Below are 22,509 nucleotides of genomic sequence, written 5' to 3'. Positions count from 1 at the left end.
TGATTCCTCAGCTTACCCCTACTTTAAAGCTATTCTTTTCTTTGTTTGGATTGAACCCCTTTTCTGCCCCCTCTCTTTACCAATTCTACTTCTGAGAAACAGTTCAGAAGACAAATCATAGCAAGGCCACCCAGGCTGGGGTGGAGTGTAATCCCAGCTGTTGGGTCTACATATTCACAATTCCCTCTCCCACTTAGCCGGTCCATCTTGGGAAAGGCTCATAAAGGAAAGGTAAAAACTGCCCTCCCCTCCCAGCCTCAGTTCTTACTGACTTTCAAACTATGACACCCTGAAGGACTGTTGGGAACCTGCTTTTTCCAACCAACTTTTGCTACATGGTGTTCCTGAAAGCCCTCCTGGAATGAGAGAACAGGACATTAATGTGTTTTTTTTTGTTTTTTTTTGGTCTTGTTTTTGTTTTAAAAGTAGCCTCCGCACCCAGCATGGAGCCCAATGAGGGGCCTGAACTCACGACCCTGAGCTCAAGACCTGAGCTGAGCTCAAGAGTCAGAATGCTTAACCAACTGAGCCACCTGGGTGCCCCAGGACATTAATGTTTTATTGCTCCAAGTCACCCTTGGTGGCTTGACCACTGGTGATGATCTCCTGCAGAGTAAGAGTAGATCTTGAGTAAAGACTATACTCTGTTGTTGTTGCTGTTTTTCATTGTGTTAAATACACAGAAGAGTTACCATTTAATCATTTTAAGTGTGTGGCTCAGTGGCGTTAAGTACACTCATGTTATTGTACAACCACTGTCATCGTCCATCTTCCAAACCTTTCATCTTCCCAAACTGAATCTCCAGACCCACTGAACAGTAACTGCCCCCCCCTTCCTGACAGTCCCTGGAAACCACAATTCCACTTTCTCTATGAATTTGAATACTCTGAGTACCTTCTACAAAAGGCAATATGCAATACTGCTCCTTCTGTGACAGGCTTATTTCATTTACTGTAATGTGTTGTTCAGGGTTCGTTGTAGCGTGTGTCAGAATTTCATTCCTTCTTATTTTATTTTAAATATTTTATTTATTTATTTGAGAGAGAGAGAGAGAGAATGAGAGAACAAGCAGGGGTAGGGGCAGGGGGAAAGGGAGAAGCAGGCTCCCTGCTGGACCTTGGGATCATGACCTGAGCCGAAGGCAGATGGTTAACCAACTGAGCCACCCAGGTGCACCTCACTCTTTTTTTAAAGGCTGAATGACACTCCATGGTATGTATATACCACATTTCATTCATCTAGTCATCTGTCAAGGGACATCTGAGTTGCTCCCATGTTTTAGCTATTTTGAATGATACTGCTGTGAACATGGGTGTACAGATCTCTTTGAGATCCTGCTTTCAATTCCTTTGGGTATACACCCAAAGTGGAATTGCTGGATCACATGGTAATTCTATATTTAATTTTTGGAGGATTCATCTTAATGATTTCCTTTTTTCTTAATTTAAAACATATGACCAATATAATCATTGTATTTTTCTAATCAGATCCACACTTAGACTAGTAGTGGTCACATATGGTTTCTTCTTCTTTTTTTTTTTTTTTTAATTTTTTACGTAAAGTCTACACCCAACATGGGCTTGAACTCATGACCCCAAGATCAAGCATTGCATGTTTTACCGACTTAGTCAGCCAGGTGCCCCTATGCTTTACTTCTAAAGTGATAATTGCCCAACAACTAGTCAAGACACATGTCTAAAAAACCAGTCTTGTCGATGATGGATGGGGAAAGCTGCAAGCCACTCATAAGTCAATAAGCATGTCTTACATACCAGTGACAGGCTGGATTCCAACTACATGGCAGGGATACCAAAGAAAATAAGACATAGCCTTTGTTCTTAAATTCAGGGACGTGGGAAGGAGGTAGATACAAAGTAAATGATCACAATGGAGTTAAGTGCTATAGTGAAGTACTTCTAGAAGTATACCCTTGTCTAGAAATAGGCCATGGAAATTTTTGTAGTTCCATGGGCCACAGTGGAATTTTAGCTTATTCACTGCCTTTCAGTTATGAAGCCACAAGATGCCCTGCCACTTTCAAAGAGTCTCACTTGCCTAGAAAACCCCTTCCACTTTGGGGTAGATGAGTACTAGTAGATCTCTCTCTTCTCCATTACCAGGAGATCAGAACTAAAAGAGGAAGAACTCATTTATCTTCTCATTCTGTCTCCTGAGCAAAGAGAATGTTTCTTCTCTTTTATAAATAAAAGGCTTAGTTTAGGTACTTATTTTATTTAAGAATACCAATCTTGGAAACAACCCAATGTCCACTGACAGATGAATGGACAGATAAGATGTGGTATATGCACGTAATAGGAGTATTATTTAGCTTTAAAAAGGAAGGAAATTCTGACACATGCTACAACCTGGATGAACCCTGAATACATGATGCTAAATGAGATAAGCCAAATATAAAAGGATAAATATTGCATGAGTCCTCTTACAATCAGGTACTTAGAATAGTCAAATTCATAGAGAGAACACAGAATGGTAGTTGCCAGAAGCTGGGGGCTGAGCGGGAATGGCAAGTTATTGGGTTTTTTTTGCGGTTTGTATTTTATTTTACTTTATTTTATGGGGAGTTATTGTTTAATGAACACAAAGTTTTAATTAAGGAGATGGACATACAATACGAATGTACTTACTTCACTGAACTGTACACTTAAAATGGTTAAATGGTAAATCTGACATATATTTCACAAAAACCAAAAAACAAACAGGAAGAATAACCAATCAAAAACAATTTTGTTTTAAACCCACAACCTTTAGGCGAAATAAAATTATAGAATACATCTTATGTGATTGCTGCTGTGGCCTCGAGGAAGATCTCTTGGCAGCCTCGAATGCCTTTCACTAACTTTACCTTATTTACTAAGAACTAATAAATTTTCTGAAGTACCTGAAAAACGAAAACCAGACCAAACAAAAACACACCTTAACTCAGGTGTCTTCAACTGCGCCACTTACCACTTTAGAAGGCAGCTTTTGAAACAGTTCACTAACGAGACGTCCTGATGGATTTGTGGCTACAACTATGGCTTCCAGAAGCTGCTCCAGGATCTCCTTCAAGTAACTTGGAGAAGACTGGGAGGAGGGGGTTAGCAGGAAAGAGAGAAGGGAGGGAGGACTGTGAGAGAAATCCAAAAATAAATGCTAAAATGTTAAAGTTAATACAAAAAAGCAAATTGTAAACAGTACTTGTTTAGTGTAACTTTCAAGAATACCGCAGAAACGCTCTGTTGCTGGACATGGGGCTTGCACCCCTAGAATGACATATGGGAAACTGAGCAGGCTCCTTATGTTAATTTGGTAACTAAATCCCTTGGCTCAGGTCCTTTTACTGAACTCTATTCCACAGTAAACACTTAACAGTGAAATTCAAGTGCCATATGTATAAAATGATGGAAATGCAAACGTTTTTAGGGTCTGAGCAATGGAGAGAAAACATGTCCCGCAATACCGGACTCTCTCTACATCTGCTGTTTCTATCTACTGAAGTCTTAATATTCTGGTAGAACAAGCACGTATGTAAAGCTGGATGTATATACTTCTACACATGGGTCAGATCTAACAACAGAATCCAAGCTATCTCAAAAGTGAATGGAAATTAAATCAAATGATGCACATTATTTCTGCCCTGCAGACTGGCTGACTTACTCCTACCCTAGTCACTATTTCAACAAGGGGAAAGTATATGCCCCAAACAGTACTTGGCCAGAAAGGGTCTGATCCTGAAGCTGGTTTCTACACTAAGTAATGGCATGTGTGAGTCAAGAGTTATAGAAAATGGGTGTGCCCAGTGGCTCAATTGTTTAAACCCCCGACTCTTGATTCTGGTCATGATCTTGGGGTTGTGAGATACAGCCCCATGTAGGGCTCCATGCTCAGCGGGGAGTCTGCTTGAGATACTCTCCCCCTGCCCCTCCCTGCCACGTTCACTCTCTCTCTCCAAAATAAATAAATAAATCTTAAAAAAAAAAGTCATACAAAATGTACTTCATGTCCAAACCATATTTTGTGCATATAAAAGAAAGGTTAATGGTATTTCTGGCTTAAATCGTAAAAGCACTGGTAACTGTGTCCTCATCTAACAGGTCTTTTTTATTTAGTACAGTCTCAATTTTAAGGTCCAACATTAACTCCACAGAGAGAGCACTAACATCTCTTGAGGCTAGCACAGTGCCTGGCAATAACAGACACACAACAAATATTTAACAAATAAAATGTGATTAGCTGAGAGTCCCCAACCACATAATCTTAGAGAACCAACAAAACACTGACGAAGGCAGACTAAAAATACCCATGCTTAAGTCACTTACTTCCTGGCTAAAACACAGTACCACAGAGTTAGCTTCAAAAAGAGGAGAGTTATATTCTGCAGCCAAGACTCCTCTCCTCCCAACCCAACCAGCTACTTTGGAAACACGTGTCGCGGATGACCTGGAGCACACTGTGTGAATGCATTCATACAACCTATTTCCACAACTGGGAAAACTCCAAGGAAATCATTCTGAATTTAAAAATGAGAAGCTCAAAAAGTCCCTCTTCTTTCATAACAGCTTAGGGCTAAGAAGCAGCCTGGGAGATATAAATATGAATGTGCAAGATCCTCCCAATTTCTTACCAAAGAAACACAGGCAAGTTCTAAATGCAGGCAGTTTCATTTTTTGACTAGAACCTTGGAGGCCTATAAGAAGACTGACCCTCTGTAGGTAATGTCCTGCCCAAGAAAGCATGGGGTAAATGGCTGTTCCTGTATTAATACTAGAGTAAAATTTCAGGGAATCCCTAGTTAACTGCCTTCTACCAAATTCTAATCATTTAGCTGCTAGAAAGGAATTGACAGGGTGCCTAAGAACTATATTTTCAGACTCCAAGAAGCAGTTACTTTTTTTTGAGAGAGAAAGTTAGAGCACGTGGATATGTGAGTGGTGGGGAAGAAGATGGAGAGGGAAAATCTTAAGCCGACTCCACCCTGAGCACGGAGCCCAATGCGGGGCTCCATTATCATGACCTGAGCCAAAACCAAGAGCTTAACCGACTGAGCCACCTAGGTGCCCTGAAGTATTTACATTTTTGAGAAATTCACCTACCACTTCTTTTTTCTGTGTTCAAGTTTTAGGAGAAATACTATTTAGGTTAACTTAGGGAAGAAAGGGGAATGCTCTGCTTTGGGTGTTCACTATTTAGCTACAGAAGAGAAATGCCCTTACTTTTAATATCCTTCTTCCTCTTTTTAAACATGTGTTTAAAAAGTATTTATCACTACATACACACCAGGCACACAGCCTAGATGTCCGGAATAGGTGAATACGGTGGTATTTGTGGAGCTATCAATCTCCTTGGAAGAAGAAAGTTAACATGTAAACAGATAAACAAGTTATTTCACATATAGTAACAAAAAACTGAGGCCCACAGAACAGAGTGATGTTATGATGGGAAAGGAGAGGTACGGGGCAAACAATTTAGAAGGTGGTCAGGAAAGTCCCCTCCTAGCTGTCATTATTTTAAGTGATGTTAGAATCATGAAAAAGAGCCAGTCACGGAAAGAGCCAAAGGAAGCACGTTCTAAACAGAAGAGCAACTGCAAAATTCTAGAGGCAGGAACACATTTGGCATGTTCTAGGAAGAGTACCAGTATAATCTACAAAAAATATTCCTAAGGTGATTCTAAGGACTCTCCGAGAACATTTAATCGCAACACTGCCTACTCTTATATCTCAATCCAGTAGTACTGGAACAGTCCTTGATAATATGAAGGCTCTCCTTAAAACTGAGCAGGAAATATGCATTAATGTAAGAGCAACTCATGAAAACAACCACTCATGGCACACACTGTCCAGGATGTCCTAGGATCCCTTGGAATTGGGAGTGGGGCTCTCTGGTCATATGTCCCCTTGCCCTCATAGTTACCAACATAACTCCACAGAAAGCCCAGCTGCCCGGAGCAGCACAGAAGAAATCACAGGCAGGGGGCCTGGTTCACCTCCCAATGGTCCATCTTACTCATTCCAGCTACATACTCACTCCGTCAGTCACTGTGCCTTGATTGTCTTGCCCATCTTCATCATCATCTTCGTCATCTGCTTCTCCTTTTTGAACAAACTCATTTCTTGTTCGAAGGTACAAATCCCAGAGTTTACAAGCAGCTTTATATTCAGGAGAATCTGGCTGTACATTAACAAAAACAAGAGAAAAAAAAAATCACTTTGGTATTTTATTGTAAATCAATGACTACTTTTAAAGCATTCTGTTCCAGCAGAGACTAGCATTCTAAGACATTAATGTTGAAACTCTTACTACAAATTTAGAAATCCTTGATTAAAAGATACATGGGCCTCAATTCCTCTTCTGAAGAACTAAGCATATGTTTTAAAGGCAATCTGAAATCATATTATTTTATTTATTTATGCCCTACTATCTCATTACATTACGATCTGAGGCAGAGGATAAATGATTTAAATTAACACTAATTACTCATACACGAAGAAAGGCAATTTAAAAGGTAAGATCCAACTTAACGGCTGTAAGTGTAAAGGATAGAAGTTAATGATTGTTCTTGGGGGCGCCTGGGTGGCACAGCGGTTAAGCGCCTGCCTTCGGGTCAGGGCGTGATCCCGGCGTTACGGGATCGAGCCCCACATCAGGCTCCTCTGCTATGAGCCTGCTTCTTCCTCTCCCGCTCCCCCTGCTTGTGATTCCCTCTCTCGCTGGCTGTCTCTATGTCTGTCAAATAAATAAATAAAATCTTAAAAAAAAAAAAAAAAGAAGTTAATGATTGTTCTAATACTACTTCTGTTTTTTAAGCTATTTACTACTTTATTTAAAGACTTCTTTTCCTGAAGTATAACAGGAATAAACTCAAACTGAAACTTTCCAGTTAAAGCAATGCTAGAAGCAATGTTAAAACAAACAAACAAACAAAAACAAAAACAAAAACAAAACTTTCAAAATGCATCCAGGGACTGCCAATAAGGAGAAGGCAATGCTCAGAAGAGCAAGAATAGAGTAAAAGCAGGAACCCAGATGACCAAGCAGAACACTGAAACTGATGTTCACTTGAGGGCTCTTGTAAGACAAGATAAACCTAAGCTTTAGTTTTCAAGGCTCTCTGAGGCTGCAAGGATAGGAGATAAGAGTCAGGGCCCACCAGAAGCTGGGACTCCCAAGTCCACAGTTGCAGTGTAAGTGTGAATTCAAAACGGTTCAGTTTCTGCGATGCCTGGGAACACTACCCACCTCAGCCTCCACCCAGCTCAACCTGTGTTTATCTCAAACCATGGTACCGCAGGGAGAGGAGAGACATGGAATGAACCTCCTCCGAGAACTCTTCATCATATGCTAGCCCTAACAAAGACAGGCCACGTGCCTGGGATAAGCAACACACTACCCTGAATGAACCCAACTTCAAGCTTCAAACAATCTCTAGAGATCAAGTTCCCAGGGATATGAGCTCAAGGTTAAAATTCATGAAACACACAAGAATGAAACAACCACAAAACAAAGCCAGCAGAAATAACCGCAAGATCAGACATGCAAGTATTTCAGATATTGGAATTATCTGCCATAGAATGAAAAATAAGTATGTTGAACATGTTTAAAGAAACAATGGGATTGAAAAATATAAGCAAATTGCAGGAAACCCTGAAAAAGAAACTACTTCCAAAATATGAAAAACACAAATATTAAAATATAAGAACTCAATAGCATGGTTAAAGAGCAGATTTCAAGAAAACTGGAATAACTAAAGAAATAACCTAAAAAGCAATACAGGCACTAAAAAGGGGACCATGAACGGTTAGGAGAGACAGAGACTTGAGAGGGCTCTAACAGAACACACAATCAGAGCTCTAGCAGGAGAGAGAGCGCAGCGGGGGCAGCGTGCAAAGACAGAACAGCTGCAAACGTCTCAGAGCTAATGAAAAACATCAAACCAAAGATTTAGAAAGCCCTACTAATAAAAAGATAGTCATATCTAGACACATCGCCGTGAAACTGTAGAACACAAGAGACAAAAAGACACCAAAGACAGCCACAAAGAAAAGATAGCTAATCTTCAAAGGAACTAAAATTATATTGACAGAGGACTTCTGGATGGCAATAAAAGAATAAAGAATAGGGGTGCCTGGCTAGCTCAGTCAGAAGAGCATGCAACTTCTGATCTCGGGGCCATGAGTTAGAGCCCCATGCTGAGTGTAAAGATTACTTAAAATAAATAAATAAACTTAAAAAAACTATCTGTAAAACAATAACCTTATTTTATGGGATTAAAAATTTGCCACAACAGGGGTGCCCGGCTGGCTCAGTCAATGGAGTGTATGACTCTTCATCTCTAGGTTGTGAGTTCCAGCCCCATGTTGGGTACAAAGATTACTTAAAAATAAAAAAAATTTTTTTTTAAGATTTATTTGTTTATTTGAGAGAGAGAGAGAGAGAACACGAACAGGGGGAGTAGTAGGGGGAGGGGGGAGAGAAAATCCTCTAGCACACTCCCCACTGAGCACAGAGCCAATGCAGGGCTCGATCCCAAGACCCTGAGATCACAACCCGAGCCAAAATCAAGAGCTGGATGCTCAACCGACTGTACCACACAGGCGCCCCCAAACTAAAATCTTTTTTAAAAATCTGCCACAACAAAACTAAAATACAAAATATCAGTAGCAGAGAGATCAGAGTTGAATTATTTTAAGGTCTTTGTATTGTTTAAAAGGAGGTTTAAGATGCTGATTAACTTTTAACTTTGATAAGTTAATTATGCATATTAAAACTTCTTGATTAAAAACTAAGAGATTATCAACAGATCTTACAACTCCCAAATTATAGAGAAAATAAGAGGGAATAACAAAATGAAACAAAAGGAAGGCAGAAAGAAAAACAAGAAAAAAAAATTACAAAATGAGATGAAGAGAAAGTGGAAATTTAGATGACAGGAATACATCCGAACATAATGTTATTACTAAAACTTACGTAAAAAGATGAAATTCCAGTTAAAAAGATTATCACCTGTATTAATAGAAATTCACGCATATGCTGTTTACAAGGGATGCATTAGCATGAAAAGGTTGAAGGAAAAGAATGGAAAAAAATAAACTAGGTAAATACAAAAATAAAAGCTGATAGAACTTTATTAATATCAGATAAAACAGACTTCAAACAAAAGACATTACTAATGATACTACATAATGCAAAAAAAACATTCAATTTACTAGACAATATAACAATTTTAAACTTATGCTCCCAGTTGCAGTTTTAAAATACATAAAGCAAAAGATCAACAGAGTTATAAGGAAAAACAGACAAATCCATCGTCAGAATGAGAGATTTTAAAACACCATTTCGTAAATAGATAGTTGTAGAGATAAATCGGTAAGGATAAAAATGATTTTAGTAATATAATTAACAAGCTAGGTCTGATGGACACAGGTAGAATCTTGTATCCAATGAAGAGCACCTTGTTATAGTCACAAAATTTATAGCACCTTTACTCCTGATAGCTCGAAGTAGAAACAACCTAAATGCCCATCAAATAGGAAATGGATAAACAAAGTGTGGTTCAGCCATGTAATAGCATATTATCCAGTCACAGAAAGGAATGAAGTACTAATACATGCTACAAAATGGATGAACGTCGAAGACCTGCTCAGTGAAAGAAGCCAGGCACCTAATGCCATAGTATCTGATTCCATTTAAATGCAACGTGCCGAACAGACAAATCCACAAGGAAAGAAAATAGATTTAGTGGTTGTCAGAGGCACGGAGGAGAGGAAATGGAGAGTACCTGTTAATGGGTACGGTTTTCTTTTTGGGGTAATGAAAATATTCTGGAGTTAGGTATTAGGTATTAGCGATGGCTGTACAACTTTGTGAATATACCAAAAACCCCGGGGAGCACCTGGGTGGTGCAGTCAAGCATCTGCCTTCGGCTCAGGGCGTGATCCCAGCGTTCTGGGATCAAGCCCCACATCAGGCTTCTCTGCTAGGAGCCTGCTTCTTCCTCTCCCACTCCCCCTGCTTGTGTTCCCTCTCTCGCTGGCTGTCTAATAAATAAATAAAATCTTTAAAAAAAACAAAAACAAAAAACCCTGAATTCTATACTTTATCATTTATTAATTTTTTTTTTTTAAGTAGGCTCCATGCCCAGTGTGGAGCCCAACGCAGGCTTGAATTCACAACCCTGACATCAAGACTGGAGAAGATGTCAAGAGTTGGATGCTTAATCAACTGAGCCACCCAGGCGCTCCTGAATTCTACACTTTAAAAGACTGTGTGAATTGTATCTCAATTAAAGAAAAAATATATATACACATATATATATATATTACATAGTATTAAGAACAAATCTAGTAACACTTTGCAGAATCTTTATTAAAAAAATCTAAAGCTTTGCTAAAATAATTTAAAGAAGACTTAAACAAACAATGACACATCAAATTCAAAGACTGAGATAATCATTATCACAATTATGTTAATTTTCCAAAATATGACTGATTCAGAGTCCATGCAATTTCAATAAACCTTCCAACAATTTTTTTTGTGCTTGACTTAACACAATGTATAAATGTCTAAGAAAAGAGCCGAGAATAATCAATAACCAGTGTTTTCCTTACTTGATAAAGAATTATAAAGCCATAATAATTAAGCAGGAATAAAACAGCCGAGTAATAGATAAACCGGCCAAAACAAAAGGAACAGACTAAAGGGCCAGAAAGGGACCCGTAAGTACACGGAAATGGTGTGAGCATTGATGGTGCAGACGAATGTGGAGAGGATGGCCACTTCAAGGTGCTGCTTATCCGTTAGGAAACAAAATAGAACCCTACCTCACAGAAGACACAAAAACCAATCTGAGCTGCCTTAAAGGCTTGTATGTGAAAGACAAAACTATTAAACTTTTAGAAGAAAATATAAGAGTGTCTTTATAATCTTTGAATAAGAGGGATTTCTGCAACAAGACACAATGACAAACCACAAAATTAAAGAGTACTCAATTCGATTATATTAAAATAATCTTCTGTTCATCAAGACACCATAAAGAATGAAAACAGCCTCATAGAAGAGAAGATACTTGTGACAAATATAACCAAAGAGGATTAGTACCCAGAATATATAAAAAAAACTTCTAGAAATAAATATGAAAATGACAACTCAAGAGAAAAATGGGCAAAAGATTTGAAAAGACACAAAAGAAACAAAAATGGTACACGCCATATGAATCTTCAGTCTCTTTCTTTAAAGAAACAAACTCAAAACACCAAATGAGAAAACACTATTTACCTATTAGACTGATAAATATTAAGGCGGCAAATTATTATCAAATTGGAAACCTTCCAAATGTGATGCTTTCTTACCTTGTAATAGGCCTTTGCATTGTTAAAAAGCAGCTGGAAGTCAGCAGTCAGCAGATTCACATCATCATACTCTTCCATTTTTAGCTTTTGTTGGATTTTCATCAAATCAATGGGCTGAGAAACCACTTCATAATAGTCTGGTTGATTTCTGTTATAATTTTTTTAAAAAAGGTATTAGTCCAAAGCCCATATAAAATTATATTTCAAAACTACTTATGGTCATGTCCAACATTCCAAGCGATAGAACATACTAGACTTACTCCGATTATTAGAACTAAAAGAGAGTTACAAGAGCAAGGTACGTATGCAAGCCCTTTTCTAAGTATATATTAGCAACATAAAAACCTAACACAGCATCTGTGATGGTCATTTATACACTAAATGTTTAAGATTTGGGGCATCAGCACTAAAACAACGTCACTGGCATCTTCTGCAAATGAAAACAACTTACCTTTTGTGTTGTTCAAGAGTAGCTGAAAACAGATTCACGTTTCAAAGCTCTTTACAAACTTACACAATGGACTCTCTCTTCACTTAGTGACCACAGAACTTTTCCTGCCAGGTACTATCAAGCGTCTATTATATATACTGCTCTAATACCAATGACTAAACCCACAGAGGAGAGAGAGGAGGTTGTTGGCACAAGGAGCTTACCAAAGATAAAAAGGTGTCAGACATAAACAAACATGACCAAACTATTTAAAGAAAAAAAAAAAAAAACCCAAACACACAGAGTATGATAAATAAAAAATCCAGGATAGTGATTATCTCTTGGAGGGGAGGGATAGTGAGGGTCACACAGGAAACTTCAAAGGTGGTTATAAATGATAATTTCTTAAGTTGTGTTTTGGGTTCATGGATGTTTAGTATTATTCTCTCTGGCTTCTCTTTTAAAAATTTTATTTAAATTCAATTAATTAACACCTAGTGTATTATTAGTTTCAGGGGTAGAGTCCAGTGATTCATCAGTCGTATATAACACCCAGTGCTCTTTACATCACGTGCCCTCCTTAATGCCCATCACTATCTCTGGTTTTTTTCCAATGAGATTTCACGAAACAAGTAAACCTCCTCAAAAATTATTTCAGTGACTATTTCTCTCAATTCTCCCTCAGTGGTAGGTAGTTAACTCCATTCTAGATGTGTAAGAAAGAAGTAATTACATACAAAGAATGTCACATCATTAAGGCTTTAATCTTCCTTGGGACCTTGGCTGACATGCTATAGCCATATACGTAGTATATATTTCATTTTTAAAACCTTTTTATTCTGACATAAAAATTGCAAGAGTAATACAACCCATGTTTTTTTGAACCATTTGAAAGTAAGCTGCTGACATGAGGTCCTATCACCCTTGAATAATTTAGTATTTCCTATAAACAAGGACCATAGCTCAATCATCAAAATCAGGAAACTGGCTCTGATACAGTACCACCATTTAATCCTCAGACCCCATTCATATTCTGTAACTGTTCAGAATCATGTGACGCATTTAGTTATATTTCTTTAGTTTCTTTCATTCTGAAACAGGTCCTCAGTCTTTCTTCAACTTTCAAGATCTTGATACTTTTGAATAACTTATGGGCCAGTTATTTTATAGGGTGTCCCTCAATTTGAGTTTGTCTGTTTTCCTGATGAATAAATGCAGGCTATGCTTCGGCAGGACTGTGACAAAAATGGTGCTGCATTCGTCACACTGTATCCCCTCATGTGCCTCCTGATACCGGCTGCCCAACTTCTCAACTGACCAAGTTACCGTTTCTCTGCCTGTACTCTACAGAGTGGTGCTTCCCGACTACGTAAAAGCCCATTCCTAACCAATTTACTCATTTATTTATATCAATGTGAATTCCTGGATTCCTCTTTGGAAGTCGTTAAAACCCATTACATTAATTATTCTGATGCTCAAACTGCTCAAAGTTGGGCCAGGAGTCCTTTCAAGATGGTTTGTATTCTCTATGTGCTTTTGACATGTTCCCATCACCCTTTGGACATCTGCTTACTTTCTGGCAGCCTAAGATGTTACAGGTTCATCTTGTACTTTCCTTGCCCTTAAAATCAGCCATTTCCCCCAAAGAACTCAAGCTCCCTGCAACGGTAAATGGTATTTAAAAAGGAAGTCCAAGGTGCTGCATGTGCTCAAGTATACTAGTGTGTCACCACCCCCAGGTTGTCTCAATGGACAAAGATGGGGACAGACATATACTCACTCATATCTATATTTCTATTATCTACATATGTTGGAAACCATGAATTCACACCAACATTTCCAATTCCAATCCTACACCACAGGGTTCAATCTAGTTTCCTTTCCCTATCTGTACTCCCTTTCTCAAAAAGGAGAAGCCTGAGTCCTATTGTTCACAATGTATTTACTAACATGATTGGTTTCCTGTACATAACCAATCTCCTCTTGCTGCTGTCTACTTCCATCCCATAATGCTTTTCCTCCTCTCACTAAGGCTATGACTCCTTGCCCTGGGCTTGGCCACACCCCATGTGGATGCCCTCCTTACCCCTCCCATGACAGACCACCGCCACCACTATTCCCCCAACATGGATGTCACCCTCCCTCCACTTAGGCCTCAACACACTGTGCCAGGAAGTCCTTCAACATAAACCCCCTATGTACCACACCCAGGCTCTGACACTCCGTGAGGTGATATTGCTACTATCCACAACCCTCCCCACAACACCCCACCACCTGTTTTCCTGGCAGATGCCAAGTTTGCTCAGTCTCACCTAATGGCTTTTGGATTAAATTCTTCAGGAAGGGAAAAGAAGAGGAAAAATAAATTGAGGTTTTTTTTAGTGAACTATGAAATTAAGTACGAGGGGATAAAAGGAGTACTCATTCTACTATTTGGACAAAGTGCAAGAACACAAAGGTCTCTGTGAGTAACAACAAAGGACCATTCAGGCCTAATGTCGATGCTGTCAGTGGTGCCAAGGGACTTTCTCAGGGTGAGCGTTAGGGCTTTGTTAACCTGATATCCACGATGGCTCTCTCCACCTGGGCCTGATGGGCCCCCTGCTCCTTGCTGAGGCTGGACCTCAGCAGCCTCTCAGGCTTGGAGGATTATCTGTGGACAACTGAGAACCCAATGAGGACATGTGCCTAGGAGGAACACTCTCTCCCAGAAGCTCTGTGAGAGGGCTCCTTACCACAGACTTACCGCACAGACAAAAGGAAGTCAGGATCTCATCATTCCACTTTGTGTGATAAGGTCAAAACAAGGGCCTCCCCTTTTCAAAGTGAAAGAGTTCTACTAATTTTTCCCACTTTAAACAACATGCAGAAAAGTGTAAGATAATAGAAGTTGTCCCTACTCATCCAGAGATAAAAGCACTATTAGGATCCTTTCAGACTTCCATGCACACGTATACACAAGCAGGACTGTGCAGTGCAAGTTCTTGCACAACAGCTTTTCTCTTTCAACAACAGGCGAAGGCACCCTGCATGATATGGCCGCAGAACAGCCAAACTGTAACTGACACTTTTAACCAGAAAAGTGAGAAATACTGGGCCTGATATGCGGAGCCTGCTGGCTGCCCCCAAACTCATTTTCCCTTTCCCCAGGATGGCAGCAGTCTGAGCTGCTACGTGACTACTAAAGAGCATCTTCTCCAGTCTTGCCGCGGCGAAGTTCTGGCCAATACAAGAGCTGAAGTGTACCACACAAAGGTCACATTCTTAACATGCCTTCTTTATCCTATGGGCTGGAAGACAGCTATGGTGGGGAGCCATCTCAGACCATGCACAGGAGTGATACCCAAGGACAGCAGAGGAAAGAGACAGTACCTAGGTCCTGAGGACTTTATAGAACAGAACTTTTATATGAGAAAAAACTTTTCTTGTTTCAACCATTGTTAATTTGGATGTCTTAGCACAAGTAGCTTAATATACTAATCAAAACAAAGTCTCAAAAAGATTCACAATTGTGTAGCTCTGAGCATTACGGCTTCCCACAAACTCTTAAGAAAACATACACATTCCAGAGGGGTAGCGGTGCCCTCAGGCACAGCACGGGGGGGAAGGCAACCAGTGCTCGTAGGGTACTGCAACTTGGAGGCTAGAACACAGCGCTCTAGCACCCCAAGGCCTACACCCTCCACCCTCGGGACTAGCCTGCTGGTGGGAAGCAGGCAGCAGAGGGCAGTCCTTTTCTACGAGGAATTTATACTGTGTACTGCAGTACAATGTTGCTCCTCTCTACAGCATACCAGTTAAGAGCACAGGTTCTAGAATCAGAAAGACTTGAGTCTGTACCCTGGTTATCCTTCAGTAGTTCTAAGAACGTGTGCAAGTTTTCATCTATAAACCACAATTAATAATACTTTTCAAGTTTAAACAATATAAGGAAGTGCTTAGCACGGTGTCTAGCATGTGGTAAACAATAAATATGGGCTTTTATTATCATATGCTAATTAAATGACAACTTTTAAAAGACTGTTATGATAAACCAACTGAAATCTGGAGACAGTCACCTCATTTAAAAAAGAGCCCTTCCTCTCTGGCCATGATTAATTCACATCCTTTAATTCAGGATGCCGATACTGCATTCTGCTCTGTGAGGTGAAAAGCCTGACTTCAGCTCAACCTTCGGCTTGTTCACGACCCACTGTGGCATCAACAGTCACGAATTAATCTAAATCCTTAGTTAACTTGTTATACTTGTTTCCTAAAGCTGCTGTAACAAATGACCACAGACTTAATGGCTTAAAGCAACAAATGTCTATCTTACAGAAGTCCCAACTGGGTCTCGCTGGGCTAAAAAAGCCAGGTGTTGGTGTTCCTTCTGGAGGTTCTAGGGAAGAATCCATTTCCTCACCTTTTCCAGCTACTAGAGGCTGCCTGCATTCATCTGCTTGTAGCCCCCTTCCTCCATCTTCAAAGTCAGGAGTGCGGTATCTTCAAATCCCTCTCTGACTCTGACCCTTCTGCCTCCCCTCCTCCCTGTTTAAGGACCCTTGTGATTACATTGAGCCCAACTGGATAAACCCGGAAAATCTCTCCAAGTCAAAGTTAGCTAATTAAGACATTTAATTTTTCTCTGGCATGTAATCCAACATATTCATAGATCCTAGGGGTTGGAACATGGACATACTTGGGGGCCGTTATTCTGTCTACTACACTTATGTATGTTTTCAGAATAACTTCAACTGCCAGAGTCAGAAGGGAATTGTGATGTTACTTTGATAGCAAGACAGGAAAGAAGATCTAATCAGGGAGAACATACCCTCTGCAGGAAGGTGTATGCAATGTGCATATTGGGCCAGTAATTTGTTTTGCTTCACTGGACCACAGAAGTCAAAAGCAAAAGTATGGGGACAAAGAAAAAAAGCACAATGAAAATAATGACTGTGGCCTCTGTGTATTCCAAAAACAGATTCCTTTTAACGATGATAGCTACAACTTCACTGCTATCTTAAAGACCATAAGTAATTTTTAAAAATATGCTTTTACTCGAGAAAGGAACTCGAGAAAGAAGAACATAATACACCCAGAGCAAGCAGGAAGAATGAAATAATATACAAAGCAGAGGTTAAATAAACCAGAAAAAACAAAAACAAAAAAATCAATAAATAAGAGTTGGTTTTTTAAAAAGATCAACATAATTGACAAACCCTTATCTGGATGAACTAAAAAAAAAAAGAAGACTCAAATAATATCAGAAATGAAAGACAGGACATTACAACCAACACCACAGAAATAAAAAGGATTATAAAAGAATACTATGAATTGTATGCCAATAAAGTGGATAACCTAGAAGAAATGGATAAATTCCTAGAAACATAAAACCTATCAAAACTGAGTATGAAGAAACAGAAAACCCGAATAGACCTATAACTAGTACAAGAGACTAAACCAGTAATCAAAAATCTTCCAGCAAAACTACTGGGTATTTACACAAAATATACAAAAAAAAAAAAAATCAAAGGGATACATACACTCCCATGTTTATTGCAGCATTATTTACAATAGCCAATTATGGAAGCAGCCCAAGTGTCCATCGATATATGAATGGATAAAGAAAATGTGGTAATATATATGCAATGGAGTATTACTCATCCATAAAAAGAACAAAATCCTGCCATTTGCAACAACATGGATGGAGCCAGAGAGTATAATGCTAAGTGAAATAAGCTAGAGAAAAACAAATACCATATGATTTCACTCATATGTGGAATTTAAGAAACAACAAATGACCAAAGGGGAAAAAAGAGAGAGACAAACCAAGAAAGAGACTCTTAACTATAAAGAACGAACTGATGGTTATCAGAGTGGAGATGGGTAAGGGGATGAGTGAAAAAGGTGATAGGGATTAAAGAGTATACTTATTGTGATAAGCATGGAGTAATGTATAGAATTGTTGAATCACTACATTGTACACCTGAAACTAATTTAACACTGTATGTTAACAATACTGGAATTTAAAATTTTAATTAGGGGCGCCTGGGTGGCATAGCGGTTAAGTGTCTGCCTTCGGCTCAGGGTGTGATCCCGGCGTTATGGGATCGAGCCCCACATCAGGCTCCTCTGCTATGAGCCTGCTTCTTCCTCTCCCACTCCCCCTGCCTGTGTTCCCTTTCTCGCTGGCTGTCTCTATCTCTGTCGAATAAATAAATAAAAAAATCTTTAAAAAAAAAATCATCATTAAAAAAATAAAAAATAAAAAAAATAAAATTTTAATAAAAATAAAAAATAAAAAAAAAAATTTAATAAAAAAAAAAAATCTCCTAGCAAAGAGAAGTCCTGGACCTAATAATGGCTTCACTGGTGAATTCTACCAAACACTTAAAGAACTAACATTAATCCTTCTCAAACTTTTCCCGAAAAATTGGAGGAAAAACTTATTTATTCTGTGAAGCCACCAATACTGATATCAAAGCCAGCAAAGATACTACAAGAAAACTATAGACCGACATCCCTTATGAACGCTGATATAAAAATCCTCAACAAAATACTAGCAAAATGAATTCAGCAGCATATTAAAAGGATTATACACCATAAACGAGAGGGATTTATTCCTGGAATTCAAGGATGATTCGACCTATGAAAATTGATTAAGTAACACATCACAGTAACGAATGAAGGAAAATAACTGAGTGATCACCTCAAAGAATCTGACAAAATTCAATACACTTTCATGATAAAACTCTCCACAAATTAGGTATAGATGTAAAATACCCCAACATAATAAAGACCATATATGAAAAGCCCACAGCTACCATCATACTCAAAATGGTGAAAGACTGAAAGCTTTTCCTCTAAGTTTAGAAACAAAACAAGGATGCTTGCTCTCACCACTTCTTTTCAATATATTACTGGAAGTCCTAGACAGAACCATTAGGCAACAAAAAGAAAAGGCCTCCTAATAGAAAAGGAAGAAATAAAATTATCTCTGTTCACAGATGACATGATCTCATATGCAGAACACTCTAAAGATTAAAGAATAAAAAGGTAGAATAAGTGAATTCAGCAAAGTTGCAGTATACAGAATTAACACACACAAAAATCAGTTGCATTTCAATACACTAACAGTGAACAATCCAAAAAGGAAGAAAATAATTCAATTTACAGTAGCATCAAAAAGAAAAAAAACTTACAAATAAACCTAAACAAAAAGGTGAAAAACTTGTACACTGAAAACTGTGTAAAAATTACACAAATTACAGAAAAATTTCTGTAAGAAATTAAGGACACAAATAAATGGAAAGATAGCCCATGTTCATGGATTAGAAAACTTACGTATTGTTAAGACACCAATACTCCCAAAGCTATCTACAGATTCAACGCAACACCTATCAAAATCCCAACAGCATTTTTTGCAGAAACAGAAAAATCCATCCTGAAATTTGTATGGAATTTCAAATAGCCCCTAATAGCCAAACCTATCCTGAAAAAGGCAAAGTTGGAAGACTGTACTACGGTTCTTCAGAGAAACATAGGAAAGAGATGTATACACAAACACACATAATATAGATACACACATACACAGACACACACACACATATGAGATTTATTACAGGAATTGGCTCATGTGATTATGGAGGCCAAGAAGTCCAGAATCTGTCATCTGCCAGAGAACTGGAAAAGCCAGTGGCATAATTCAGTATGACTTTGAAGGCCCAAGAACTAGGAGCTCTGAGATCCAAAGGCAGGAGCAGATGAATGTCTCGGCTCAGGGAGCACTAATTCATCCTTCTTCCTCCTTTCAGTCTATTCAAGGCCTCAGGGACTGGATGACCCAACTGAACTGGTTAAGGCCATGTTCTCTACTCAGTCTTCTATTCAGATGCTAATCTCTGCCAGAGACATCCTTATAGACACAGGTTATCTGGGCATCCCCTAGCCCAGTCAAGTTGACACATAAAATTAACCATCACAAGTACTTTTCTGATTTCAAAACTTACTACAAAACTACAAATGTGGCAAGGATGTGGAGAAATTGGAACCCTTGTACACTCTTGGTGGGAATATAAAATGGTGCAGTGGTATGGAAAACAGTATGGTGATTCCTCAAAAAATTAAAAATAGAATTACTATAAGATCCAACAAAGCCACTTTTGGGTATATATCGAAAAGAACTGAAAGCACCATCAAAGAGGTATTTACATACCCACGTTCACTGAAGCATTACTCACAAGAGCCAAGAGGTAAAAGCAACTCAAGTGTTTATCAATGGATGAATAAACACAAGATGGTATAGCCACACAATGGAATATTATTCAGCCATAAAAGGAAGGAAATCCTGTCATATGCTACAACATGGATGACCACTGAAACCATTATGCTAAGTGAAAGGCAGCGTCACAAAAGACAACCACTGTTATGAGTCCACTTATATAAGACCCCTGAACATAGTCAAATTTAGAGAAACAAAAAGTGTTAACGGTGGCTGCTGGGGGCAGGAGGAAAGAAATAAGGAGTTTTGTAAGGGATACAGAATTTCAAGTTTGCAATGTGAAAAAGTTTTGGAGATCTGTTGTACAACAATATGAATAAACTCTTAATGAACTGCACACTTAAAAATGTAATATGTATAAATTTTATGCTGTATTTTACAATAAAAACAATTTTTTTAAAATATGCTTCACTACATCCTGACAATTAAAACTACAATCTGGACCCCAGTATCCTTTAAGTCATTCCTTCCAGAGGAAAACTCTATTACCAAGTGCTGTACACATGGACCCAGGACCAAACCCCTCCCACTCACCTCCAACTCACCTTCGTTTCGGTGCCCTAATGAAGAGCTCACAGAGAAGCCTGCCCTGCTCATCCTTATAGTCTCGGATGGTATTGTACAGTTCATGGCATACAGCAATCTATACACAGGAAAAGGTGAAAAAAAATCACCAGAAACGTGAACAGAAAGCCAGTGTAGGTATATGATTATCCTTAATAAAAACATATCCATAAAAGGCAAGTAGAGAAGAAAACGGACATATCCCCAAGTTCCCCGCAAGAACCCATCTGAAATACGCTGACAGTATTTCCTTATTTAAAATAATTTAACTGCGTAGGGGCACCTGGCTGGCTCAGTCAGAAGAGCATCCGACTCCTAATCTAGGGGTCATGAGTTCACGCCCCACAATGGGTATAGAGATTACTTAAATAAACAAAACTTTAAAAAATTTAATTAAACACCTTGGTATCTTTCATCAGATTTATGCTACTCGTGGTTGTTCTTTTCTCTTAAGCTAAATCAGTTCATACCACTCTCTTGGTTAAAATCATTCAAAAGAGGAGCTTCTTCCTACTGAGAGAATAAAATCTCAACTCCCAACATTGACCACAGCGTATGTAGGGTAACTACATACTGTGGCAGGGCAGACTTTGCCAGTCTCCTTCTTCCTCTTGACCATTTCTATAATCACAACACAACAAACCCATTCCTGACCTAGCTCCTCTGCACTGGGTCCCTCTGCCGAGAACACCCTTTTCCAGTACTTTGTAGGGCCAGTGCCTTCCCATCACAGAGAAACCCCTCAAGGCTTGGGCCCAGGAAGCCCAAATCACCCAAACTTTTTTTCTTAGCGTTTATCATTAGCTGAAGGTACTTTATTATCTATTTGTTCATCTGTTTACATTCTGCTCTGCCACACTAGAATCTAACTCCATGTGAAAAATTGGCTTGTCTTACATACACATGGCTATATCCCAACCACCAGAACAGTGAGTGCTTGGCACATGACAAGCACACAGTTATTTGAATGGACATATAATACGATGTATGGATATTTTTTATTCTTTTTTTTGTCAAAAGGTGCAAACTTTCAGTTATGAGTAAGTACTGGGGACATAACGTACAACGTAACTATACTTAACACAGCTACTGTATATTTGAAAGTTGTCACGAGAGTAGATCCTAAAAGTTCTCATTGTAAGGAAAACAACATTTTTTTGGGTCATCTTTGGAGATGATGATATTAAACTAATTGTGGCTTCATTTCATAATATATACAGATCAAATCATTACAGTGTACATCTTAAACTTATAGTTTTATATGTTAATTACATCTCAATAAAACAAGAAAAAATTTTTTGTTCATATTTCTATTACATTGTCTGCCTTTCTCTGATCTGTAGAATTCATAAGCCCATTTGGTTATTTTTAATTAGAATTAAGTGCTTCAGCAGATTACACTTTTAGAAAAACATCTTTTCATCAAACCAGAAATAACTTTATGCAAATTTCTTATTCTAAATGCATACAGAGTAATTACTTTTTTTGAGAGCTCTTAAATATTCCTTTTATTTTTAAAATGTGTTACTGGGGGATGCCTGAGTGGCTCAGTTGGTTGGGTGTCCAACTTTTGGTTTCAGCCCAAGTCATGATCTCATGGTCGTGGGACTGAGCCCCAAGGCGGATCTGCCTGCTCAGTGTGGAGTCTGCTTGTCCCTCTTCCTCCCCTTTGGCCCCTCCCCCGCTCCCTCTCTCTCTAAAATAAATGAAGTCTTAAAAAAAAAAGTATTATTAAAGTATAGCTGACATACAATATTATTATATTAGTTTCAGGTGATTCAACAATTCTATACATTGTTCGATGCCTACCACAGTAAGTGTAATCCCTATCTGTCACCATATAATGTTATTACGGCATTGTTGACTATATTCCTTACACTGTACTTCTCATCTCTGTGACTTATTT

The 22,509-nt window shown here is 38.7% G+C and overlaps 1 protein-coding gene across 3 annotated transcripts in view; it reads right to left on the bottom strand.

Annotated features, from left to right (window-relative positions):
• The window catches only part of PBRM1 (polybromo 1), a 116,094-nt gene that overhangs the window by 87,712 nt on the left and 5,873 nt on the right, over positions 1–22,509 (bottom strand). For all 3 annotated transcript variants that reach the window (XM_040628702.1, XM_040628703.1, XM_040628704.1), the window contains exons 3-6: positions 20,585–20,682; positions 11,350–11,497; positions 6,029–6,172; positions 2,969–3,085 (exon numbers count right to left, since the gene is read on the bottom strand). In XM_040628702.1, the coding sequence (XP_040484636.1) occupies positions 2,969–3,085; positions 6,029–6,172; positions 11,350–11,497; positions 20,585–20,682 (507 nt within the window). The remainder of the gene's footprint in view (positions 1–2,968; positions 3,086–6,028; positions 6,173–11,349; positions 11,498–20,584; positions 20,683–22,509) is intronic.

Source organism: Ursus maritimus, unplaced genomic scaffold (genome assembly GCF_017311325.1).
Source record: "Ursus maritimus isolate PB19 unplaced genomic scaffold, ASM1731132v1 scaffold_14, whole genome shotgun sequence".
In the NCBI taxonomy this organism is placed as follows: domain Eukaryota; kingdom Metazoa; phylum Chordata; class Mammalia; order Carnivora; family Ursidae; genus Ursus; species Ursus maritimus.
Note: the sequence above shows the minus strand (reverse complement) of the source record. Positions and strands in the feature narration are given on the sequence as shown.